This window comes from Capricornis sumatraensis, chromosome 12 (genome assembly GCF_032405125.1).
Source record: "Capricornis sumatraensis isolate serow.1 chromosome 12, serow.2, whole genome shotgun sequence".
Lineage (NCBI taxonomy): Eukaryota > Metazoa > Chordata > Mammalia > Artiodactyla > Bovidae > Capricornis > Capricornis sumatraensis.
The window spans coordinates 92,990,867-93,011,020 of record NC_091080.1 but is presented as its reverse complement, the minus strand read 5'-3'; the positions used below and the strand labels follow the sequence as shown (position 1 = coordinate 93,011,020).

The 20,154-nt window shown below is 53.7% G+C and overlaps 1 protein-coding gene across 2 annotated transcripts in view; it reads left to right on the top strand.

Moving 5' to 3' along the window:
- The window catches only part of COL4A1 (collagen type IV alpha 1 chain), a 130,072-nt gene extending 118,941 nt beyond the window's left edge, over positions 1-11,131 (top strand). For both annotated transcript variants that reach the window (XM_068984270.1, XM_068984269.1), the window contains 6 exons: positions 276-374; positions 1,263-1,475; positions 2,724-2,901; positions 6,248-6,362; positions 7,355-7,527; positions 9,665-11,131. In XM_068984270.1, the coding sequence (XP_068840371.1) occupies positions 276-374; positions 1,263-1,475; positions 2,724-2,901; positions 6,248-6,362; positions 7,355-7,527; positions 9,665-9,746 (860 nt within the window). In that variant the 3' untranslated portion in view covers positions 9,747-11,131. The remainder of the gene's footprint in view (positions 1-275; positions 375-1,262; positions 1,476-2,723; positions 2,902-6,247; positions 6,363-7,354; positions 7,528-9,664) is intronic.
- Positions 11,132-20,154: the final 9,023 nt, after the last annotated feature.

The following is a 20,154-nucleotide window of genomic DNA, read 5'->3' as shown; positions in this document are numbered from 1 at the left end:
AAACCGCCTGCCGAACAGTGACAACGGAAACAGGGAGAAGCCGGGGAGAACCCCGGGCCCCATGATGCGCAGACCCCGTGCAGGGGTCGGTCTGGCCGTGGCCTCTGCGGCATGCGCGTCACCCTTCAGACTTTTGGAGAAAGTTTCCCGCCTGTGGTCCCAGGCCCTGTGCTGGCATCTGCGGAGGCCAGAGAAGACATTTCAAAGGCGGAGGCGGTGCAGCCCGTGGACGGCTCTCCACGGGCAGATCCTGACTCCCCTCTCCTCTCGCTCAGGTGTGACGGGATCCGCGGGCTTGCCTGGGCCCCCAGGTGAGCCCGGCTTTGACGGCGCCCCCGGCCAGAAAGGAGAGACTGGGCCCTTCGGCCCTCCCGGTAGGTGCGCTGTGTCCTCCCAGCCTCACTGCCCCTTTGCTGCGTCTTCCAGTTCGAAGCCTCAGGCCCGGGCGTGCGAAAACCTGCAGAACGCGTTTCTGGAAAGACTTCCAGAGGAGTCTGTTTCTTAGAGAAACAGAGTCACACAGCGGGCCTGAGGGTTGTCACCATCCTTTTCTGGGTCAGGAGGCTGTTGGTCAGAGCCCAGTGTCTTCCCGACGTGGACGTGACTGAGAGAAGGCCGGTAGACGGCCCTGCGTGGTTTCCGAAGGGTCTGTGGCTCAAATTCGCCATCGCAGCAGCGGCAAGGGGGAGCAGATGATGCCGTGTTGGCCAGAAGGCCGCTGGCTGCTCCTGGTTCAAGTTGAGCTGCCTCCCGAGAGGCGGGAACTCAGAGGTCCCATCACAGCTGAGAAGCCAGAGGCCGAAGGTGCCGCTGAGTGCTCAGAGGGCCCAGCCCAGCAGGAGGCCCTGGGACAGACTTGCAGGCCATGTGGTCGCCCCCGGAGATAGGAGGACACCCCGCAAGGAGCTTCCTTCCTGCCCTGTTTCTGCAGGCGGCCTGGGACCACTGAGGCTGGGACGCTACCTTCAGAGGAGGTTGTCTTAATAATCGTATGATAATCCTCGCCCACAGGAGCCCCCAGTGCTGAAAGAATACAGATCACGTCATTTATTCCTGTATCCATGCTTTCATGTATTCCATTTATTCACTGAATTGAGCTCTTTGAGTGTCTCTTTGCCCCAAGGATGGTGCTTTTAACCCGTCTGGAGGTGGGATGCAGAGAGGAGCGGCCGGGGATACAGGTCGGAGGCGGTGGCCGGCGGTGGCCGTGCCAGTTCTCGCCTGTGCGTAACTAAGGAAGCAGCTTCCCTTCCGTCTTGCAGGTCCACGAGGCTTCCCGGGTCCGCCCGGCCCCGACGGGCTGCCGGGGTCCATGGGTCCCCCGGGCACCCCGTCAGTCGATCATGGTTTCCTTGTGACCCGGCACAGTCAGACGACAGACGACCCCCAGTGCCCTCCTGGGACCAAAATCCTCTACCACGGCTACTCTTTGCTCTACGTGCAAGGCAACGAGCGGGCGCACGGCCAGGACTTGGGTGAGGCCCCAAGATGTGTGCGTTTGTTCTGTGGTGCGTCTCTGGTGCTGGGCGGCGCTGGGCTGTGTTCCTCTCTGGTCCTGTGGTCTGAGGTGTCGCCAAGACCTAGTTAAGGGGAAGAGCCCTGTTTCCCTCCATCCTTACCAAAAGTGAAAGTGAAGTCGCTCAGTCGTGTCTGACTCTTAGCGACCCCATGGACTGCAGCCCACCAGGCTCCTCCATCCATGGGATTTTCCAAGCTAGAGTCCTGGAGTAGGGTGCCATCGCCTTCTCCGATCCTTACCAAAGGCCACCGTATTACTAATGGGGAGGCAGGCAATCGTAAAGGCTGACTCTCCAAAAACGTTGAATAGAACTTTTGACCTCTTCCTCAAGTGATCAGATAGGATTAAGATTTCTGGGGTAAACACGAAACAGTTTGCTTTCATCGTCGTAAAACAGAGCAGCTTTACTGTTGCTCTGTTTAAAAAGGTCCACGTTTTCTTGGCCAAACTCCTTTGCACATGCTGACCTCTGTCCTGTAAGCTTAGGTGTGCAGAGGATCGCGAGCCTGCCAGCGCTGTCTTAGCCCCTCCGGATCTGCTCGGCACGTTGTATTTCAGCGTTGTGCGCCTGCCTCTAACTTTCACGGAGGTTGGGAGCATGTAGAAAGACAGCTCTGCATTTTATCAGAAACGGTGTCCAGTGAGTTACTCGGCCGCTGTAGAAGGGGCTGCACGTTAACTTCCTTCTGGGGTTCAGTCCAGGAAAAGGTTTCCCTCTCGATGAGCCGTTGTGTCTCCATTCAGCGAAACCACCTGCTGACTCTTGATAGTCTCCTATTGGCTTTTAATTTAATGCTCGTTTCCGATCATACTAGTGTGTTTATTTCGCTGCGTTTATCTCCTCCTTTCTGTAATTTCACACATCTTTATTTCCATCTTAACGTGTGTGGAGGACGGATGTCTGTCTTTAATTTCAAGCGTGTTTGTTTCCATCTTCATGCATGTGGAGGATGGATGTCTGTCTTTAATTTCAAGCGTGTTTGTTTCCATCTTCACGCGTGTGGAGGATGGATGTCTGTTTTAGTTTCAAGCGCGTTTGTTTCCGTCTTAATGGAGGTGTAGGATAGAGGCCTGTCTTTAATTTCAAGCGTGTTTGTTTCCATCTTCACGCGTGCAGAGGACGTCTGTCGTCTGTGCTAGCTGGCTCTTGCAGTCTGCCCCGAGGCAGGCCATCAGTGGTAACCGAGGCCCTCTCCCCGCACAGGCACGGCGGGCAGCTGCCTGCGGAAGTTCAGCACCATGCCCTTCCTCTTCTGCAACATCAACAACGTCTGCAACTTCGCCTCCCGCAACGACTACTCGTACTGGCTGTCCACGCCGGAGCCCATGCCCATGTCCATGGCCCCCATCACCGGGGAGAACATCCGGCCCTTCATCAGCAGGTGAGTGCAGCCCGTGGGAGCAGACGCACGGCTGAGGGAGCAAGGCCCCGTGTCCTCAGGGCGGAGGTTATTTTTGTGTTTTCCCTTCTTCCCCCATTGAATTCTTTGCCATTCTGGTTACTGATTGTAATACCCGAGCTTTGTGATAGAAATCATCCATGCGAAGGATTGGATGTAACTGTCAGTTATCCTCTTAAAAATGTTAGTGCAAACCCTAGGTGAGATAGAACACATATCTCGTGTGACTTGCCGGGGTGACCACCTTCCCTGCCACGAGCGAGCAGTGTCTCTGGAATTCCCGCAAATGTGAGAACATCTTCACTGCTTTTTTCTTTCTTAAGATGTATAGTTTTGGAATCACTCCCTACCCCTATGAAATTAAAAAAAAATTTTTAAATTTTTGATCATAGTAAAATACACATAACATAAAATTTACCATCTTAACCATTTTTAAGTGCAGTTCAGTGGCCCTTAATGTAGGAACTCAACTATGGGTGTGAGGGAGTCCGCAAGAAATTGTAACCCTCGGATATAGAGTATGTCTGTGCTTTATGCATAAGGAGGTTACACTGATGTACTGTGTCCATTAACATGTGTATGTTCTAAGAATTTTCTTATTCTCCTCCACTCCACCAGTTTTTGCGCCCTGAAGGTAATATTGTCCCCACTGAGAATGCATATGTTTGAGTGACTTCCCAAATTAAGTGCTTGCCACACTAATTGATGTCTGGGGTATGTTTTCAAGTCCCCAAGAATCTGCCTGGTAGGAAATAAAATGGGAAATTGAAATTATTATGACCGAAAAGTACACAGTTGTCTCATCTTTGCTTCTTTCCTTCTAATTAAAAAGCTGCTTCCTTAGCTGCACTCAGAAGTAATAGAACACAGGCAAATGTGTGAATTTGTTTCACTGAGAAGCTAGTCTTCTACACGAAAAGATAATAGGGGATAAAAAGAATGACAAGGCGGGCCAAGTTTGCCTTAGAGTGAGAAGGAGAAAGAGCATAAGCTTCTCTGTTTCTTTTAGGGAAATAGCAGCTTCTGAACAGGAGGAAAGATGTTACAGTGATGGCTGAGGGGGTGTCTGCAGTCGGAAGTTGGGGCTGGGTGCGTGGTGACCGCCTGGTCCCCAGATGGTCACTGCGGGCCTCGAGGGAGCTGGCCAGTTATAGGGTCTGAGGCTCCATCACATGGAAGGCTGGTCCAGATCAGTCTTCTGAAAAGAACCTACCATGTGGACCCAGAGCAGAAAGGCTGGGAGATGCCTATTAGAAAAGTCAGGTTTCTGAAGGCCTTACATCCAACCACTTTCTTTTGAGCTGTAAGAAAACTCACCTCCTGGACATTAAAATGGGAGCTTCCCGAGAGGCCCCTCTCCAAACAGATGTCCTTCTGCGTATCGGGGGTGCCTGTGGGCCATTCTGTGTCGAGACTTTTCTTGCTCAGAACCATGTCAGGTGCATGAGAACGAGAACTAACCATCTTTGTGTTTCTGTTTAGCTTTCCATGGACCACAGGTAGATCGTGATTTTCGTTTTTGTTTCCTATTTACCGTCTTGGCACACTTGACATTGATCTTGATTTGGCTGGGACACGGGGGCTCTGGGATGAGTTAGGACATTCCAGGAACCAGTCCAGGAGTAGACTAGGTCTGGGACTTGCTCTTCCCTGGGGACCCATCTCCACGAGTTGTTTAAATGCCCCAGTGCCGCCCGTTTCAGGGTTTTCAGAGCTCTCTGTTGGCTGACCCACAGACTCTGAGCCTGAAGAGACCTCAGAACTCACATCCTTTAAGTCACCACTCTGAAAGCACGTGTATCTGCGTCCCCTTTGGGGATCATGCCACCTGTTCCTCCCGGGCACCCAGCTCCCGTGGTCACTTTAACTTGGCGGTTTCTGACAACCTCTCAAAACTCACAGGTTCCTTCCAAGGCCTTTCCTTTGGGGACGTCCTAAAGCTTAATTTCAGAAAGAATTAACAACACAAAATCCCTCCTCTCCAGCAGAAAGAGCAGCAGGCTCTCTGCTGTTACCCTGACACAAGCTTCCAGGCACTCTCTGACTTTCTGCACACGTGAGGCATGCACAACTGTGGACTGTTTGATTGCCCCAGAGCACAGACGTCTGGTCTGAAATCAGGGGCTGAGCCCCGATTCTGCCTCACACACTCACTCTGGTCTCAGGCTCTCAGGAGTAACACGGAGAAGGAGGCTTACGAATCTCAAGGGGCGACACAGCTCATTAGACCTGCGACTCTCTGTCCCGGAACACCCATCTGACGGGGTCGAGACCATGTCTCTGCAGCAGCTTGAATCCGCCAGCCCAGCAGAGGCTGACGTGAACCCCTTTCCTCCACGCTATGTGTCTGCTCCAGGGCCTGGCAGGCAGACGGTGGCAGAGGCGAAAGGCCAATTTCAGTAGCTGTTGTTTAATTGAGCCCTTTAATTCTTCTGCATTTGTGTGAATAAACCAGAAGTGGCGCAACACGCATGCATCTGGGGAAGACCGAGCAGCTCGTTCTGGCCTGTTCCCGCATCTCGTCTATTTTCGTGCAAACGTTCCAGCATAGCTAGGTGCATTAGCATAATTTATAGTCATTTATCACATTGTTAGCTCTGTTCATTCTGGGGCTTGAATGTGGTTACTGCTATAGTTTATTTCTTTAACAAACCGTGATCCCACCATCAGAGGGTCTCTTAGTAGAGCAGGTGACAGTCAGAACATTCTGGGTCCAGCCCCGGGCAGGTCTCCTCACTGGTCTGTTGGCTCCAGGTCTGGACGGTCTCTGGAAGGAGGTGCACGTGGACCACCGGCCCTGGGTTCATTGTTTTTCTTAGTTACTGTAATTCAGCAAATGTTCTTACGTTGAAGATGATTCGGGGCTTAAAACACGTCGGTGTGTTCCAGAAGCGCTGGCCCTTGAACGGTGCCGTCTCCTTTTTCTTGAGCATTCCGTGTGTTTGCTGAGGTCTGTGCTCGTCACTAAAACACCGGAGGATGCTGTGGGACGCAAAGGAGACACAGACGTCTCCTGCGGCCCCAGCTCCCCCGGGAGACGGTCCTGTTACAACCTGGCTCCGGGTTGCCTTCCCCTCATAACAGAGCACATGGGGAAATGACAAGTGTTGAGAGTGGCTCGGAGTGTAATATTTAAGCACCGAGGCAACTCTGTCACATCAGGGAGAAGCCCAGGGCCTCAGAGTCCAAGCCGGGGCACCTGCTCCGTCTGATAAGATGTCGCTGGACTGGAAGGGCTGAGTGCAGGGCTGGAGAGCGGGTGCGGGGAGGGCTGAGCAGGTGGGGCTCCCTGCGCCGAGCTGAGGGCCTTGGCTCCGGTTCCTCGCAGGTGTGCTGTGTGTGAGGCCCCAGCGATGGTGATGGCCGTGCACAGCCAGACCATCCAGATTCCGCAGTGCCCCGCCGGCTGGTCCTCGCTCTGGATCGGCTACTCCTTCGTGATGGTGAGTGTTCGGAGCAGCTCCGGGTTTCCCCCAGAGAGACGCCCTGACGCCCCCACCTCTCCTCTCTGGCTACCACCCTCACTGCTGGGACGCCCTGCGAAGCGTCCCCAGGAGCCTGGCCCCCTCTGCTGGGAGGGGACAGTGCGGCCGGGGCAGGGGGCGGTGTCCAGCACCAGCCCAGAGCTCTCCTCCCTGCAGAGGCTGTTCTGGGACGACCGGATGAGACGCTGAGTTGAAGCCTCCCTGGGGGAAGCAGGGCGGGGGGTCCCGTAAGGGAAGGCTCCCATCTCAGCTTTGCCTGGGAGGTGGGATCATGGTCAGATCTGGAACGTTCTGGGACCCTGGGATCCTAGTCTGGAAATCAAGAGCATTAGCTTTGTCCTCAGAGGTCCCGTCTGGCTCTAAATCCAGAGTCCGCTTTTCTTGTGTCTGAAATAGCCGTCCCGGGGAGGTTGTCATATCTGACCCTTGTATGTCATTCAGTTAAGTTTTCATTTCTGAGGGCCCTGTTTCAGCCCATGTGAACAAACAGTTACCACAGTAGTTTTCTTTCTTCTTTTTCTCCTAAGTTTTTCCTCTTTAAAGAAAAGAAAAAGGATCCTTTTTCTTGACCTTATGAAAGCACACGTAGCATCTAACGTGGCAAATGAAGGATCTTCGTGGTCCTGTATCAGTTTGGGTAGAAAGCCTGAGGCCACAGCAGTTGCTCCCAGCATCCTTTGCACGGCCTGGCCGCCATCGCAGGCCCCGAGTTAGAAGAGGTTTCAGCGTTCTGCAGAGAGAGGAGTCAGGGCGGCGTTTGTTTCAGTGCTGATGGACCAGATTGGTCATCTCCCATCTCAGCCGTCAGCTGGTTCCTGGCGCTGGGGGCACGTGGCCTGAGGCCACGGGGAGGTGTGGGTGCCTGTGAGTGACCGCAGGAGGCAGAATGGGCGGCTCTGCAGGAGGGGGTACCTCGATCCCCACTGACTCACGGTCCCGTCTCCCCGCAGCACACCAGCGCCGGGGCTGAAGGCTCTGGCCAAGCCCTCGCCTCCCCCGGCTCGTGTCTGGAGGAGTTCAGAAGCGCCCCCTTCATCGAGTGCCACGGCCGCGGGACTTGCAATTACTACGCAAACGCTTACAGCTTTTGGCTTGCCACGATAGAGCGGAGCGAGATGTTCAAGTAAGTGGCTCTGGCCCCTCCCCCATCGGTGGCTTTTTTTTACAATCAGCTGTGATCCATACACGTGACCAGTGCAGAGTCCCAGAGGCGGTTCTGCAGCAGTGCTTAGGGACAGTCCTTCTTCCACATGTAAGAATGAATCCGTGAGTCTATTCTGTGGGGGCGGATAACCGAGACCGTTTTCAAAGGTGGAGCTGAGGTGACAGGCTTCACTCCTTCATTGTTGAAGAACCATGAAAGAGGAAAGGTCGGTTTCCAAAGTGAATCCACAGCAGCATCATTAAGACAACTCAAATCTTCAGACAGATCATTTTAGACATGGTACCTTTGACCAGCAGGGCGAGTGCAAATAACCTTCATTTTCACGGTGTCTATAAGGCTGAACTGGGCGTATGTGTTGTGAGTCGCCAGTGACTGTTTTTTAGGCCTGCACGGAGGAAAATTAATTTCAGCACAAATTGCAGCCAAAACAGATAGGGAGGGACTTGTCTTTCTTTTCCACTAACAAAACTCGCCTTTAAAACAATGGTCGCGAGTGGCCGCTGACCTCGAGTTGGTCTGGAGCGGGGCCTGGTCTGTACTGGACGAGAACGCGTAAAGAGGCATCTGTGCCGTACTGAGTACCTGCAAGAGCTGACACGGGGCGCCGAAGGGTCTGGACAATTGCTTACTGTTCTTTCCCCCAAATAAGGACATCTCAGCCTTGGAAATAAGCGCTTCTGTCTTTACCTTTTCGGACAGCATTCTGCAGACCTCTTCTGTGACCCTGCCTCTTTCTAGCTTAGATCATAAGGGTGAAGCACCATCTTCATTATTCGTAAATTTCCAAGCATCAGAAAAGAGCCAGGGGCCTTTCTAGTAGCTCACACGACACTTTATAGGCCGCTGGGAACTTGTTCTCAACTCTGACTTGACAGTTAGCTACCGAAATGAGCACCAGTTCCTGGGGCTGCCCATTAAAGGGTAAATAGGTAACAATGGTTTTTTTTTTTTTCCCCAAACCAGCAGCCTGGTACAATTAATTCAGATGTCTTCTTAAACAAGACTAGGTGAGGTCCCGTTCATTTAAAGAATTTGGAGGCACTAGGATTTTCACCAATTTTGCTAATGTAAACTGCCTCAATTTTTGGACAAGGTACTCTTATTATACGGGCTTCCCTTGTGGCTCAGCTGGTAAAGAATCCGCCTGCAATGCGGGAGACCTGGGTTCGATCCCTGGGTTGGGAAGATCCCCTGGAGAAGGGAAAGGCTACCCACTCCAGTATTCTGGCTTGGAGAATTCCATGGACAGAGGAGCCTGGCAGGCTGTAGTCTGTGAGGTCACAGAGAGTTGGACACAATTCAGCGACTCAGCACACATACTCCTATTATATGGCCACTTTAATTTTAAAAAGATTTGATGAGTACATGTTTTAGGTCAGACTTCACTTTTCAATCGTCAAAGGACAGAATTCCTAGAATCAGGAAGCATTTGGAACAGTAAATGTCTTCCCCTGTCTTTGGCCTCCAATGAGGCCACCAGCATGAACATCTTTGCAAATTTATGAAAGTATTTTGAGGCCTGGCTGATTTTCCCAGATTTGTTGTTCATCATGTGATTCAGTGATGATTTAACGGGCTTCCCTGGTGGCTCAGCTGGTAAAGAACCCGCCTGCAATGCAGGAGACCTGGGTTCAATCACTGGGTTGGGAAGATCCCCTGGAAAAGGGAATGGCTACCCACTCCAGTATTCTGGCCTGGAGAACTCCGTGGACTGTTTAGTCTGTGGGGTTGCAAAGAATCGGACGTGCCCTTAGGATCTGTGTGTGTGAAGAGAAGAAGAATATTTTCTTAGTCTTGAGGCGTTTATAATTGAGTTGAGAAAGCAGAAGTTTGATGCTGGCGTTCGAGGAGGCTGGGGTGGGGGTAGTCCGTGGTGGGCAGTGGCTGAGACTTCGGACTCAGACCGACCTGGGTGACTCTGGGTGTGCTCTCACTCCCCGGGGATGGGATGCAGATGATAGCTCGCAGGCGTTGCCGGGGCCGCGGGATGCGCCCAGCGCGGTCCCCGCCCGGAGGCGGGGCGGAGGCCGGGTCCCCGGGGGTCTCCGACGGCCGGGAGGCGGCGCAGTGACCCGGCCCCTGTGCTGCGTTGCAGGAAGCCCACGCCGTCCACGCTGAAGGCCGGGGAGCTGCGCACGCACGTCAGCCGGTGCCAGGTGTGCATGCGGAGGACATGACGGAGCCGGCCCGCAGCTGCGTCACGAATGGTGCTACTCCCCTCCTCCCCCTCCTCCTCCTCCTAACAGCAACGAGCTCTAGAAATGTAGCCCGAGTACCTCACTGTCCATACGAAAACCATAAGGTGCCTGATAGGAATCTGCCAGACTAACACACCCTGCTTCATTGGCCTCTGCTGCTGAAGGAGAACCAAGTCCACGATGAGCTGCCTGTAGAACGCCCCCGGGGCGCTCCCGATGCAATAAAGAGCATGTCTGTCCTGAGTCCGCTGCACTCCTGTGTGACGTGAGACCCACCAGAAAACCAAAGGGTGCTAGAGGGGGGCGGGGCTTCCATCCCGGGGGCAGCCCCTTGGCGTCCCGGCGTCCTGACAGATCCGTTCCACCCCCAGACGGATGGTCTGTTGAGGTCACTGTCGAGCCGTCTCAGAATTCAGGCTCCCTCGGTCTGTCCAAGTACTGGCCGCGTGGAGCCGATGGCGGGGCCCTCCCGGTGGAAGGACGGGCCGGCAGCCCTGTCTTCCGACCGCCCCCTCCCTCCAAAGAAAAATGTCAGTCTTTCTGCTCCGTGTGGTACTACGCAGCTGCTCTTGCAGAAATCACAGATTTCCTGTGGAATAAAGGTGGTCCCCAAAGTAGGCAGAAAGGAAATATATATATATTTTAGTAATTTATATAGATGTCAGCAATTAGGCAGGTCAAGCTGTCGTTTCATTTCCACTGTTAAAATAAAGCTTACATAGTTTCTTTAAAAGCCTGTGTTGTCCTTTAACAGTGTTTTTCTAAACACTAGGGTATTGAATGTGAAACACCAATTTTCATTGTTCACCTCGAAACCAAAAGTTGTGTATTGCCAAAGCCAAACCCAGGTTCACGGACGTGGTGTCTGTTACAGGGAGACATGTCCTTTGAGCTTCTTGTTTTTCTTCTGTATGAGATATCTTCAGGGTTTTAAACACTAATCACAAACTGAATGACTTGACTTCAAAAGCAACAGCCTTGAAAGGCCTTCATCTTAAGAGCATCCGCGTTCTGCGGCCGGGTGTGAGAAGCAGCTCTGTCCAAGCAGAATGTCGGTGCCGTCACCTGTAGGCACATTCAGGCGCTCCCTTGGGTTCTTGTGAGCTGTGTTCAGACTTCAGCAGGGGAGCAAATGGATTGCAGGGAGCAGAATTGGACCACTGTGCCTGAAATGACATTTTACTCCAAGTCTCCAAAACGTTTTTAAGACTACTAAGGCCTTCTGTGTAATTCCTTTAAATGTGTATTTCTTAAAAATTCAAATTTGTAATAAAACTATTTGTATAAAAATTAAGCTTTTATTAATTTGTTGCTAGTTTTGCCACAGAAACCTCACAGGAAAGTTTACTGCACAAGCCACTAATAAATCTATAAGCTCTGCACGCCTGAGACCATGTTTATTTTGCAGTTCTTCCAAATGAGTCATGGACTGGGTATCATTTACAGAAATAATTACAAAGGAAAAAAAGTACGGTCTTCTTCATCCCTCCCTCCTTCTCTCCCATCTGTCCATCTAGGCAGCCATCCTCCCATCCACCCCCCAACCCGTCCTTCCATCCACCCATCCCCCACCCATCCATCCATCCATCCTCCCATCCTTCCTTCCATCCACCCATCCTTCCATCCATCTTTCCATCCATCTTCCCATCCATCCTTCCAGCCATCAACTCACCAATTCTTCCACCCATCCATCCATCCTCCCACCCACCCTTCCATCTCTCCACCCTTCTCTCCATCCACCCATCCACCCGTCCATTCACCCACTTCATCATACATATACTGTGTGCCTCCTGTTTACCAGATACCAGGTTAAGTACAGGATAAATGAAAGTGAATAATATGAAGCCCTTAAGAAAGGTTCTATTAAAAAAAAATCACTGTGGAAGGAACCTGTCACTTGTCAAGAGTGTGAAATGAGGTTATAGATCTGAAAACTATAGTCTCACAATAGGTGGGAGTCGCGTTGAGAGTTGGGTTACAATTGAGGATCATGAGAGGTGCCTCGACGGTGTCTCCGTGAGGGATGAGATGGAGTGAGAAACGGGCGCGGTGAGCTGTGGGCCCAGGTTCATCCCCCGTCCAGGCTGCAGGCGACAGACCCTCCTGGGACGAGCGCGAGGGCCTTTCCTCTCTATCGGCATCTTCCTGTCACTCCTTGTAAATCATCCTGAGGGCACATCTCTGCTTGGCCTCCTTTTGACTTGCACGAGAACTTTCCCTAAGCTCAATTCACACAGTGCAAACAAGGCGTTTAGTTGGATTAGACCTGAGACAATCGCTCCGTGGTATTAGAAGGTGTTCCCGGGCTCACTTTTGAGTACATGGGATTGTGGGAAAATCACGCTCCAGCCTTCTCGTTCTCTTCAGCCTTCAAGACATAAGACGCTCTCAGGCCGTGCCATAGGTGGCGCTTTGCCCTTCCCACCGCTTTAGTTTCCTGAGGCCTCAGTCTCCCTGTTGGTCTCCCTGTTGGACAGTGACGCATACTGAGAAGGTAATTGTCAAGTGTTTGTGAAGCCTGCTCGTTTCTTCAGATGCTTTCCTAAACCCTGGGAGGGGCTGTGGTACAACCCACATCTCCTGACAAGGTAAGATGTACGCACAGGAAACATTGGATCGTTAGGGGCTGAAGGACACCCGGGTTGCAGAGGTCGTCAAGCTCTGCAATCCGCTCTTCGGCTTCCAAGCCGCACCCCGTCATCCACCATGCCAGAGATCTGAGACTCTTCCCTTCAGGACATGGAGAGAAATGTTCTACCAGCCTGTTATTTTCTGAAGATGAGTTTTCCTGTCTTGAAAGAGCGTGCTCTTCCCGCAGCCCGCGCAGGCGTCTCCCAGCTGAGATGCAGACACAGCCCGCTGGTCCAGTGGAGCCTCCACGGTCGTCAGGACAGGTGTGAAGCGATGCTGAGTGCAGGTTACCTGGCTTCCTCTGGGTCGGCCATGGTGCCTCGCCCTCCAGGGTGTCCTTGCACCTCCACACTTGGCCTGGCGAGATGGGACGGAGGGGCGCGGCCACCCAAGCTGCCCACCCTGACCCAAAGCCTCTGGGCCACCCATCTCAAGGTCACAGTCTCCTTGGTACTCAGGGCGTCTCACATTTGCCTGTAACTGGGGGCTTCCCAGGTGGCGCTAGTGGGAAAGAACCCGCAGGCCAATGCAGGAGACAGGAGAGATGCCGGTTCCATCCCTGGATCGGGAAGATCCCCTGGAGAAGGGCATGGCAGCCCACTCCAGTATTCTTGCCTGGAGAATCCCATGGACAGAGGAGCCTGGCGGGCTACAGTCCATGGGGTCGCAAAGGGTGGGACCCAAGCGTAGCAACCGAGCATGTAGGGTTTGTTTAAAGCTTAGCATTTGTTCTGCAAGTTGAAACGGCAGCCTGGACCAGGGAAACCATTTCCTAGCTCACTTTGGAGCTGGCGGGGGCTGGGGAGACCTGGCTCCCTGCGGGGCGACCAGCTCCTGCCGGCGGGGTTCTCCTCTGGGTCTGGGTCACCTGTGGGCCCGCCAGGCTGCAGGTGCTGTGGGGAGGGGGCGCCGTTTCTGGGCTCTGAATCACCGGCAGCCTCCGCGTGGGGGGTGTTTCCTCTCATTAACGCCCAGCCTGTACTTCCTGAGCTCACGCCCGCATGGGCGCCCTGTCCTCATTTACCCGCCAGAAATAGCTGCGCCTCCTCTGGGGGCTCTGCACCCGCAGGCAGCACGTCTGCTGCTGCCCACCCCCGCCCCTCCCCGGGGGCCCGAGGGCTGAGTCACAGTGAAACTAAGCCACTCCGCCGCGATCAGGAAAGGCGTTTTTCAGACTTGCAGTTTCCAGGCTTCTGAAAGTCAGTTCCGTGTTTTATCATCCCTGTCCTGGACGGTCCCTGCTAGCTCTGAGCAGACGTGTTTCCCACAGTGATTTGTTTCTCTGATGCAAATGAGAAAATTCTGCAGAATGTTTTGAAGCAGGCTTTGCTAGCCAATTCAGGCAGACGATATGTATTTACCAACCAGCTCTCTCACAAATGAAGAATTGTGAGGCGTTTCCACAAAGCCAGAGTGTCAGGAGAGGTGGGTTCGATCCCTGGGTTGGGAATACCCCCTGGAGGAGGAAATGGCAACCCAACCAGGATTCCTGCCTGGAGAACCCCGTGGATGCAGGAGCCTGGTAGGCTGCAATCCCTGGGGTCACAGACTCGGACACGGCTGAGCACGTATGCGTGCTTTCTTACGAGGTGGAGATTCCCAGGGCAGACACAGAGCATGCCCTGCCGCTCACAGCCATGACCCACCTCGCAGGTGGGTGACAGTCTCCTGTGATAGCAGCCGGGACAAGCTGAGACCCTGGTGAGACAAGGCCCAGAGGAAGTCACAGATTCGGAGTCCAGGGCAAAAGACCTTGCCTTTTCACCAGAGGGGTTGCAAGGCTGCGCAGCAGAGGGCGTGGACGTGGGCGTGGAAACAGCTGGTGCTCTTCTTCCTTGCCTGCCCTGTAGCATCCTTCCCTAACACAGTGTGAAAGGTCAGCCCTGCAGTCCTAACAGGAAAACGCGTGCACGCTCAGTCGCTTCAGCCATCTCCGACCCTCTGTGACCCCATGGACTGTGGCCCGCCAGGCTCCTCTGTCCATGGGATTCTCCGGGCAAGAATACTGGAGTGGGTTGCCATGCCCTCCTCCGGGGGATCTTCCCGACCCAGGGATCGAACCTGGGTCTCCTGCACTGCAGGCGGATTCTTTACCACTAGTCACACCTGGGAAGTCCCTTCAGGAGATCAAGTCCCTGTAGTTACCGGGGGCCCCTCCCCGTGTTCCCTCTGTTATGAGGTTGAGTCCCTCTCTGCCCCCGAGAACTCCCTTCCTCCCTGGACTGGATGCTCCTCGGGGACCATGTAGGACACCCACTTCAGCGGGTGGGCCTCCCTGGTGGCGGGTTTGCTCCCGCTCTGCATGGAGGACTCGGGGGGCACCAGGTGCTCTGACCCTGCCCTCCTGACCTTCACCAGGAGGAGAGGTGACCCAGGGAGCCGCCTGGCAGGGGTGCTGTCCACGCAGAGCAGATTGAACCTGGCCGGCTGACCCACAACGAAGCAGAATCTCCCAGAGCCCCTGGGCCCGTGAGTGTGAGAAGCAGGTCATAGAAACCGCTGAGATTTTTAGAATCCTTTTCTTACGCAGCATGGACTGACTGACGTGGTATCTTTGTGCACAGAGGGGGTCCTTGGTGAGTCTCTTCTGTGCGGAGGATGAGTCAGGACGGCAAAGTGTGGGTTCAGCTCTCGGGGGAGGGGTATTAGGATGGGGGCCCTGGTGCAGAGACCGGCTCCAAGTTCAAGTGCTCCCCAGAGAAGGCGAGAAACCCAGGGCAGTGTTTTCTCCTTTAAGCCTACTGACAATAACCACACACACACACACACACACACCCCCAGGCGCAGGGCAGCCAGGAGGGACGCCAAACCAGAGAAGGAAGGAAGGTGTTCTCCCGGCGTCCACAGTGGGACTGGGAGCTCTCTGCTGTGGGCAGGACTTGTATCAGTGACGAGGTTCGTTGCTGGTGACGTCAGGCTGAAGCCTTACCCGGGCCATCATGAACCGTTCCCAACTCTGTCTGCCCAAGACAGCAGTTTGCTTTGTGAGTCCCGAGAAACAGACTCACAGAAACCGTCTCAAACCACAAGTCCTTGTCAGTTTTCTTTCCGTCAAGAAGACTTATGTCTTCCTAAGACTTTCTTCCAGAAAGAGCCCCAGAAAGATGCCCCTGGGAGCATCTTTGTATTGTCCTGTGGGTGGTGGGCGCCTTATTCATATTAATCATCTCTCCCTGCATTGCTCTGCTTTTCAATTGTCCCATCGGAGCTCCCGCTTTGCAGTGGGATTTCCAAAGCAAAGTGATAGCATCGTTTGGGTGACTGGCCTGGCTGTTGTGAAAGCTGTAAGTGGCTGGGCTCGGCTCCAGGGCCAGGCAGGTGAACTGCAGTGATCCCGGGCGCCCAGCGGTGGGGCTGGGTCAGAGGCGTGTTCTCCACACACAGCCTCCCCGGAAAAGGTGTTTTCCTGGATTTCCAGGCAAAATCCACTCCGTGGAAAGGCAGGGAGCAGGCTGGCTTCCCAGGTTCCCAGAGGTGGTCCCCGAGCCACTTCTGTCCATCGCAGGCTCTCCTTGAGGCCTTGGACTGGGTATCACCCCCTGGAAGGCCCCCATGCCTCGGCCACCTCTCTGAGCAAACATATACCGCCCGGGGCGGGGGGTGTGCGTGGGTTTCCATCCTTTCAAGCCTGACTCTCAGGCCTGGGGAACACTCACAGGGGTTTGAGCTGTAGACACCACAGAAAGAAAACTGACAAGGACTTGTGTTTCAAGACGGTTTCCGTGAGTCTGTTTCTCGGGACTCACAAAGCAAACTGCTGTCTTGGGCAGACACAGTTGGAAACGGTTCACGATGGCCCGGGTAAGGCTTCAGCCTGACGTCACCAGCAACGAACCTCGTCACTGATACAAGTCCTGCCCACAGCAGAGAGCTCCCAACTTCCACTGTGGACGCCGGGAGAACACCTTCCTTCCTTCTCTGGTTTGGCGTCCCTCCTGGCTGCCCTGCGCCTGGGTGCTGCCCTTGTGAGACCGTCTGCCCGGGGAGGAGGGTGCAGACGGGATGGCGGGGTCCCCTGGCTCAGCTGGGCGTGCCTGGGGCCCGCCAGCAACTACTTGTCAAGTTGGATCTGGCGAAGCTGAAGAGGCGCCGTCAGCCCTAAACAGCAGCCTCTGAGGACTTCCCTGGTGGCCTAGCGGTTAAAGCTTTGCCTGTGGTTAGTGGTTAACAACTTGGCTGGCAGCCCAGGGGTTAAGACTTCGCCTTCCAGGGCAGGCATGGGTTCGATCTCTGGTTGGGGGGCTCATATCCCATATCCCTGGTGGCCAAAACACCAAAAACATAAAACACAAGCAATAGTGTAACAAATTCAGTGACTTAAAAAAAAAAGGGTCCATGTCCAAAAAAAAAAAAAAAAAAAGCGGATTACATTGAAAAAAAAAAAAAAAAAACAACCCAGCAGCCTTTTGTCAGAGATTCTAACTAGCAACCAATGTCAGCTGTGTCCAAGAAAGGCCTTCCTACCTCCCGCCAGAACCAGCCGGAGTCCTGGGGCCTCCACCAGCCAAAGACTCCCAAGAAAGCATCCAGTGCCAGGCTCCTGGTTGCCTGCACTAACAGACTCTTTCCCAGAAAAGCTCTTGCAGTTTCTACTGAAGCCTTTTTTCCCCTCACAGACCCAACCGTGTGACCGTGGGCTATGCCAGGGTGGGCGTCCAAGGCCAGCCTCCCTGCAGAGTCCTGTGACCAGCCCAGCTCACCCCTGGCTTTCAGTTTCTGGGAAAACGCAGTCTCTCAGGAGTCTTGGCAACCTGGGAGGACGTGTGCCCCCTCCCACCCTGGCGGGTGCCGGGGCTCTCTTCCCCACAACCGACTGCTCCCTGAGTCTCTGCTTTGTCCTGGCCACTGGATTCAAAACTATTTTCAGTTTCTTTTCAAATTTTGTGGGGAGCATTTGAATCCTCGCCTGCGAAGGGCATGAGGAAAGGCTTCTTGCCCAAGGCCTCACCCCACTTACATGTTCTTGAAACTTAGATTAGTAAAGCAGTAACTTACTGACTCCATTGCACAGACTTGTCTAAACCAGCTACACAGAACTTCCAGCCCTCTGATCATGTTCCATTCCTACGGCTTGAGGAGTGTTCTCCCAAAAGGTGTGTTCACGTCCTGGTTACCTGTGACCTGATTTGGAATAGGGTCGTCACAGGTATAGTTAGATAAGACACGCTCCTGCTGGAGTTGCTTGGCTCTCGCCTAATGTGACCAGGATCCTTAGAAAAAAAGGAGAAATACCTCGTGAGCACAGAGTCACACAGGGAGAGCGCCACGCGACCACGAGGTGGAGGGTGGGGAGACGGGTCTGTAAGTGGGGACACCACAACCACCGGAGGCTGGGAGAGGTCAGATGGCTCCCAGCCAGAGCCGCCCGCTGGCACCCTGATTTCAGACTTCTGGACCCCAGACGGGGACAGAATCAAGTTCTTGGTTTGCAGCCCTGTCCATGGTGTTTGATGCTGGCAGCCCTGGCACTTTCCCACGAGGGTTACTGAACACGCTACCCCTGCCCGGCAGATTGTGGTCCCCAAATGCTTGGGGACACAGAGCAGTGTCCACGGAGCCCAGTCTGACAGCTGCATGCCGGGAAGAGATGGCCATTCTGCGACACAACTCTGCTACTGTTCACAGAGACGACCTGGGACGCCACCTAGGACGTGCTGGAGTGGCAGACCGAGTCCAGACCTCCCTCCCCCTACTTCTCCCCGATGCCGCCCTCTCTGGGGATTGCCCGTCCTCAGGGCACAGGAAGTCCGTGGTGAAGGGTCCCTGGGCACCTCAGCAGCCTGTAGACCAGACCTTGGAGTGACATGGAGTTGGGTCTGAACGCCAGCTCTGTCTTTATTCAGTGTGAGCTTGGGGCCACCTTCCCAGGCCTCAGTATGCTCCCCTGTGATATGGGCATGTAATTTAATCTGATCTAACCTCAGAGGAAGTGACGTAACACAGACTGCCCAGCCCCTGGCCTGCCACGCCACTTGTGCTCCATGGACGTGGTTCTTACGTGACCTCTAGGGAAGGAGCAGGTGGGGGCCCCTCTTAGCTACAGAGCACCCCATCTTTACGGAGGTCGCACAGTTCAGGGGGGTCCACACCACACCTGGAACTCGCCAGCTGAAGTCCAGACAAATGCATTAAACCTGTATTTTAAAGAAAATCATTTAATACATTTTTGAGTAACATATTAGCATGGTTTAAAAATGTATAAAAAGAGCACCTCTCCCCTCCTCTGTCTTCCCCCCTAGTGCCCCCTCCCCCCACCCCAGGAGAACTCTATCTCTACTCACTCACACGCTCCCAGTGTTTCTGAAAACACAGACAAGATAAAAACTATACTTTTATTTCCCCCTTTTTTAAGATGAGCGTTTTCACGGTGTGCACACTTCTGAACGTGGCTTCTTTCGTTAACTGGTTTATTACCGTTGACTCCAGCATGGTGGTCTGCAAGCGTTCCTGCACAGAGAACCTCCCCCGTCTTCCTTAAGCTGCACACACTGCAGCAAGGATGCATCCCACTCATTTTAAAGTGAAAGTGCCAGTCACTCAGTCGGGTCTGACTGTTTGCGACCCCGTGGGCTGTAGCTGCCAGGCTCCTCTGTCCATGGGATCCTCCAGGCAAGAACCCTGAAGGGGGTTGCCATGCCGTCCTCCAGGGGATGTTTCTGACCCTGGCTTCCTGCATGGTAGCAGATCCTTCACCGTGTGAGCCACGAAGGAAGCCCCTGCTCCTTCTGACTTGTCCCCATCTGTGGACTTTGGGGTTGTTTTCCATAACATTCACTGTCACCAGCGAGCCCGCTGTAAACTACCCTGGCAGGCGCGTCTGCAGAGTAACTGCCTAGAAATTGATTTCTGGTCACAGGGCGTTAGCATTTGAAATTCTGACCAACGTTGTGAATTTTCCCTTCACAACCAGACTGATGTGCGCACCAGCGAAACTCAAGATACCACTCAGCCTCCATACCAGCACGGACAAGGAAGCTTTCTAGAAACGTCTAGAGGGAAAAGATGTCTGGTTTCGTTTGTCCTGTTACGAGGTTACGAGCGAGGCTGAGCACTTTCCAATACGTAAGGATCCTTTGATTTTTTTTTCCTTTGTCTCGAAACGATGAATCGTGTCATTTGTGTGAAGACAGCGAGACAGCCCTACCAAGAGACCAGCCAGCAGCCGTGGGGATGAAGGGTCCTCCAGCGCGCTTCCGCCGCGAGCCGAGAGCAGCCCGGCTAATCACGCCTTCTGTTCTCTGTGCTTTCTGACACTTCGCATCTGGGAACTGGCCGGTGCTGGAGGCGCTGCCCTTCCCAGGGCTGGGCGACTCCTAGAGACAGCAAACGCCTTGGTCTGTTTCAGCTGCTTCGGCACAACATCACAGACAGGGCGGCTTATGAACCACAGAAATCGATTCCTCACAGGTCTGGAGGCTGGAAGTCCAAGATCAACGAGCCGGCAGACGAGCGATGCCTGCTTGGACCCTCCCTGTCCGGTCCTTGTGGCTGGTCAGACCCACACGACATCCCAGACCCTGTAGCCTTAGACTGGAACTTCGAACGGGACACAGAGAGCGCGTGAGTTATTTTATTTGCTCCTATCTAAAGCGTTCTGTTTCATCACTGCCATCCGAAGAAGAATTTATATTGACAAGGGTCTGTTTCTCACTGTATTTTCCATCTGTTTGAAGAGTCCAGACACCTTGCACTCTTTCTCTTCCCTCTGTGTGTCTGTGTTTTTTAAAAATATTTATTCGCTGCGTCAGGCCTTAGT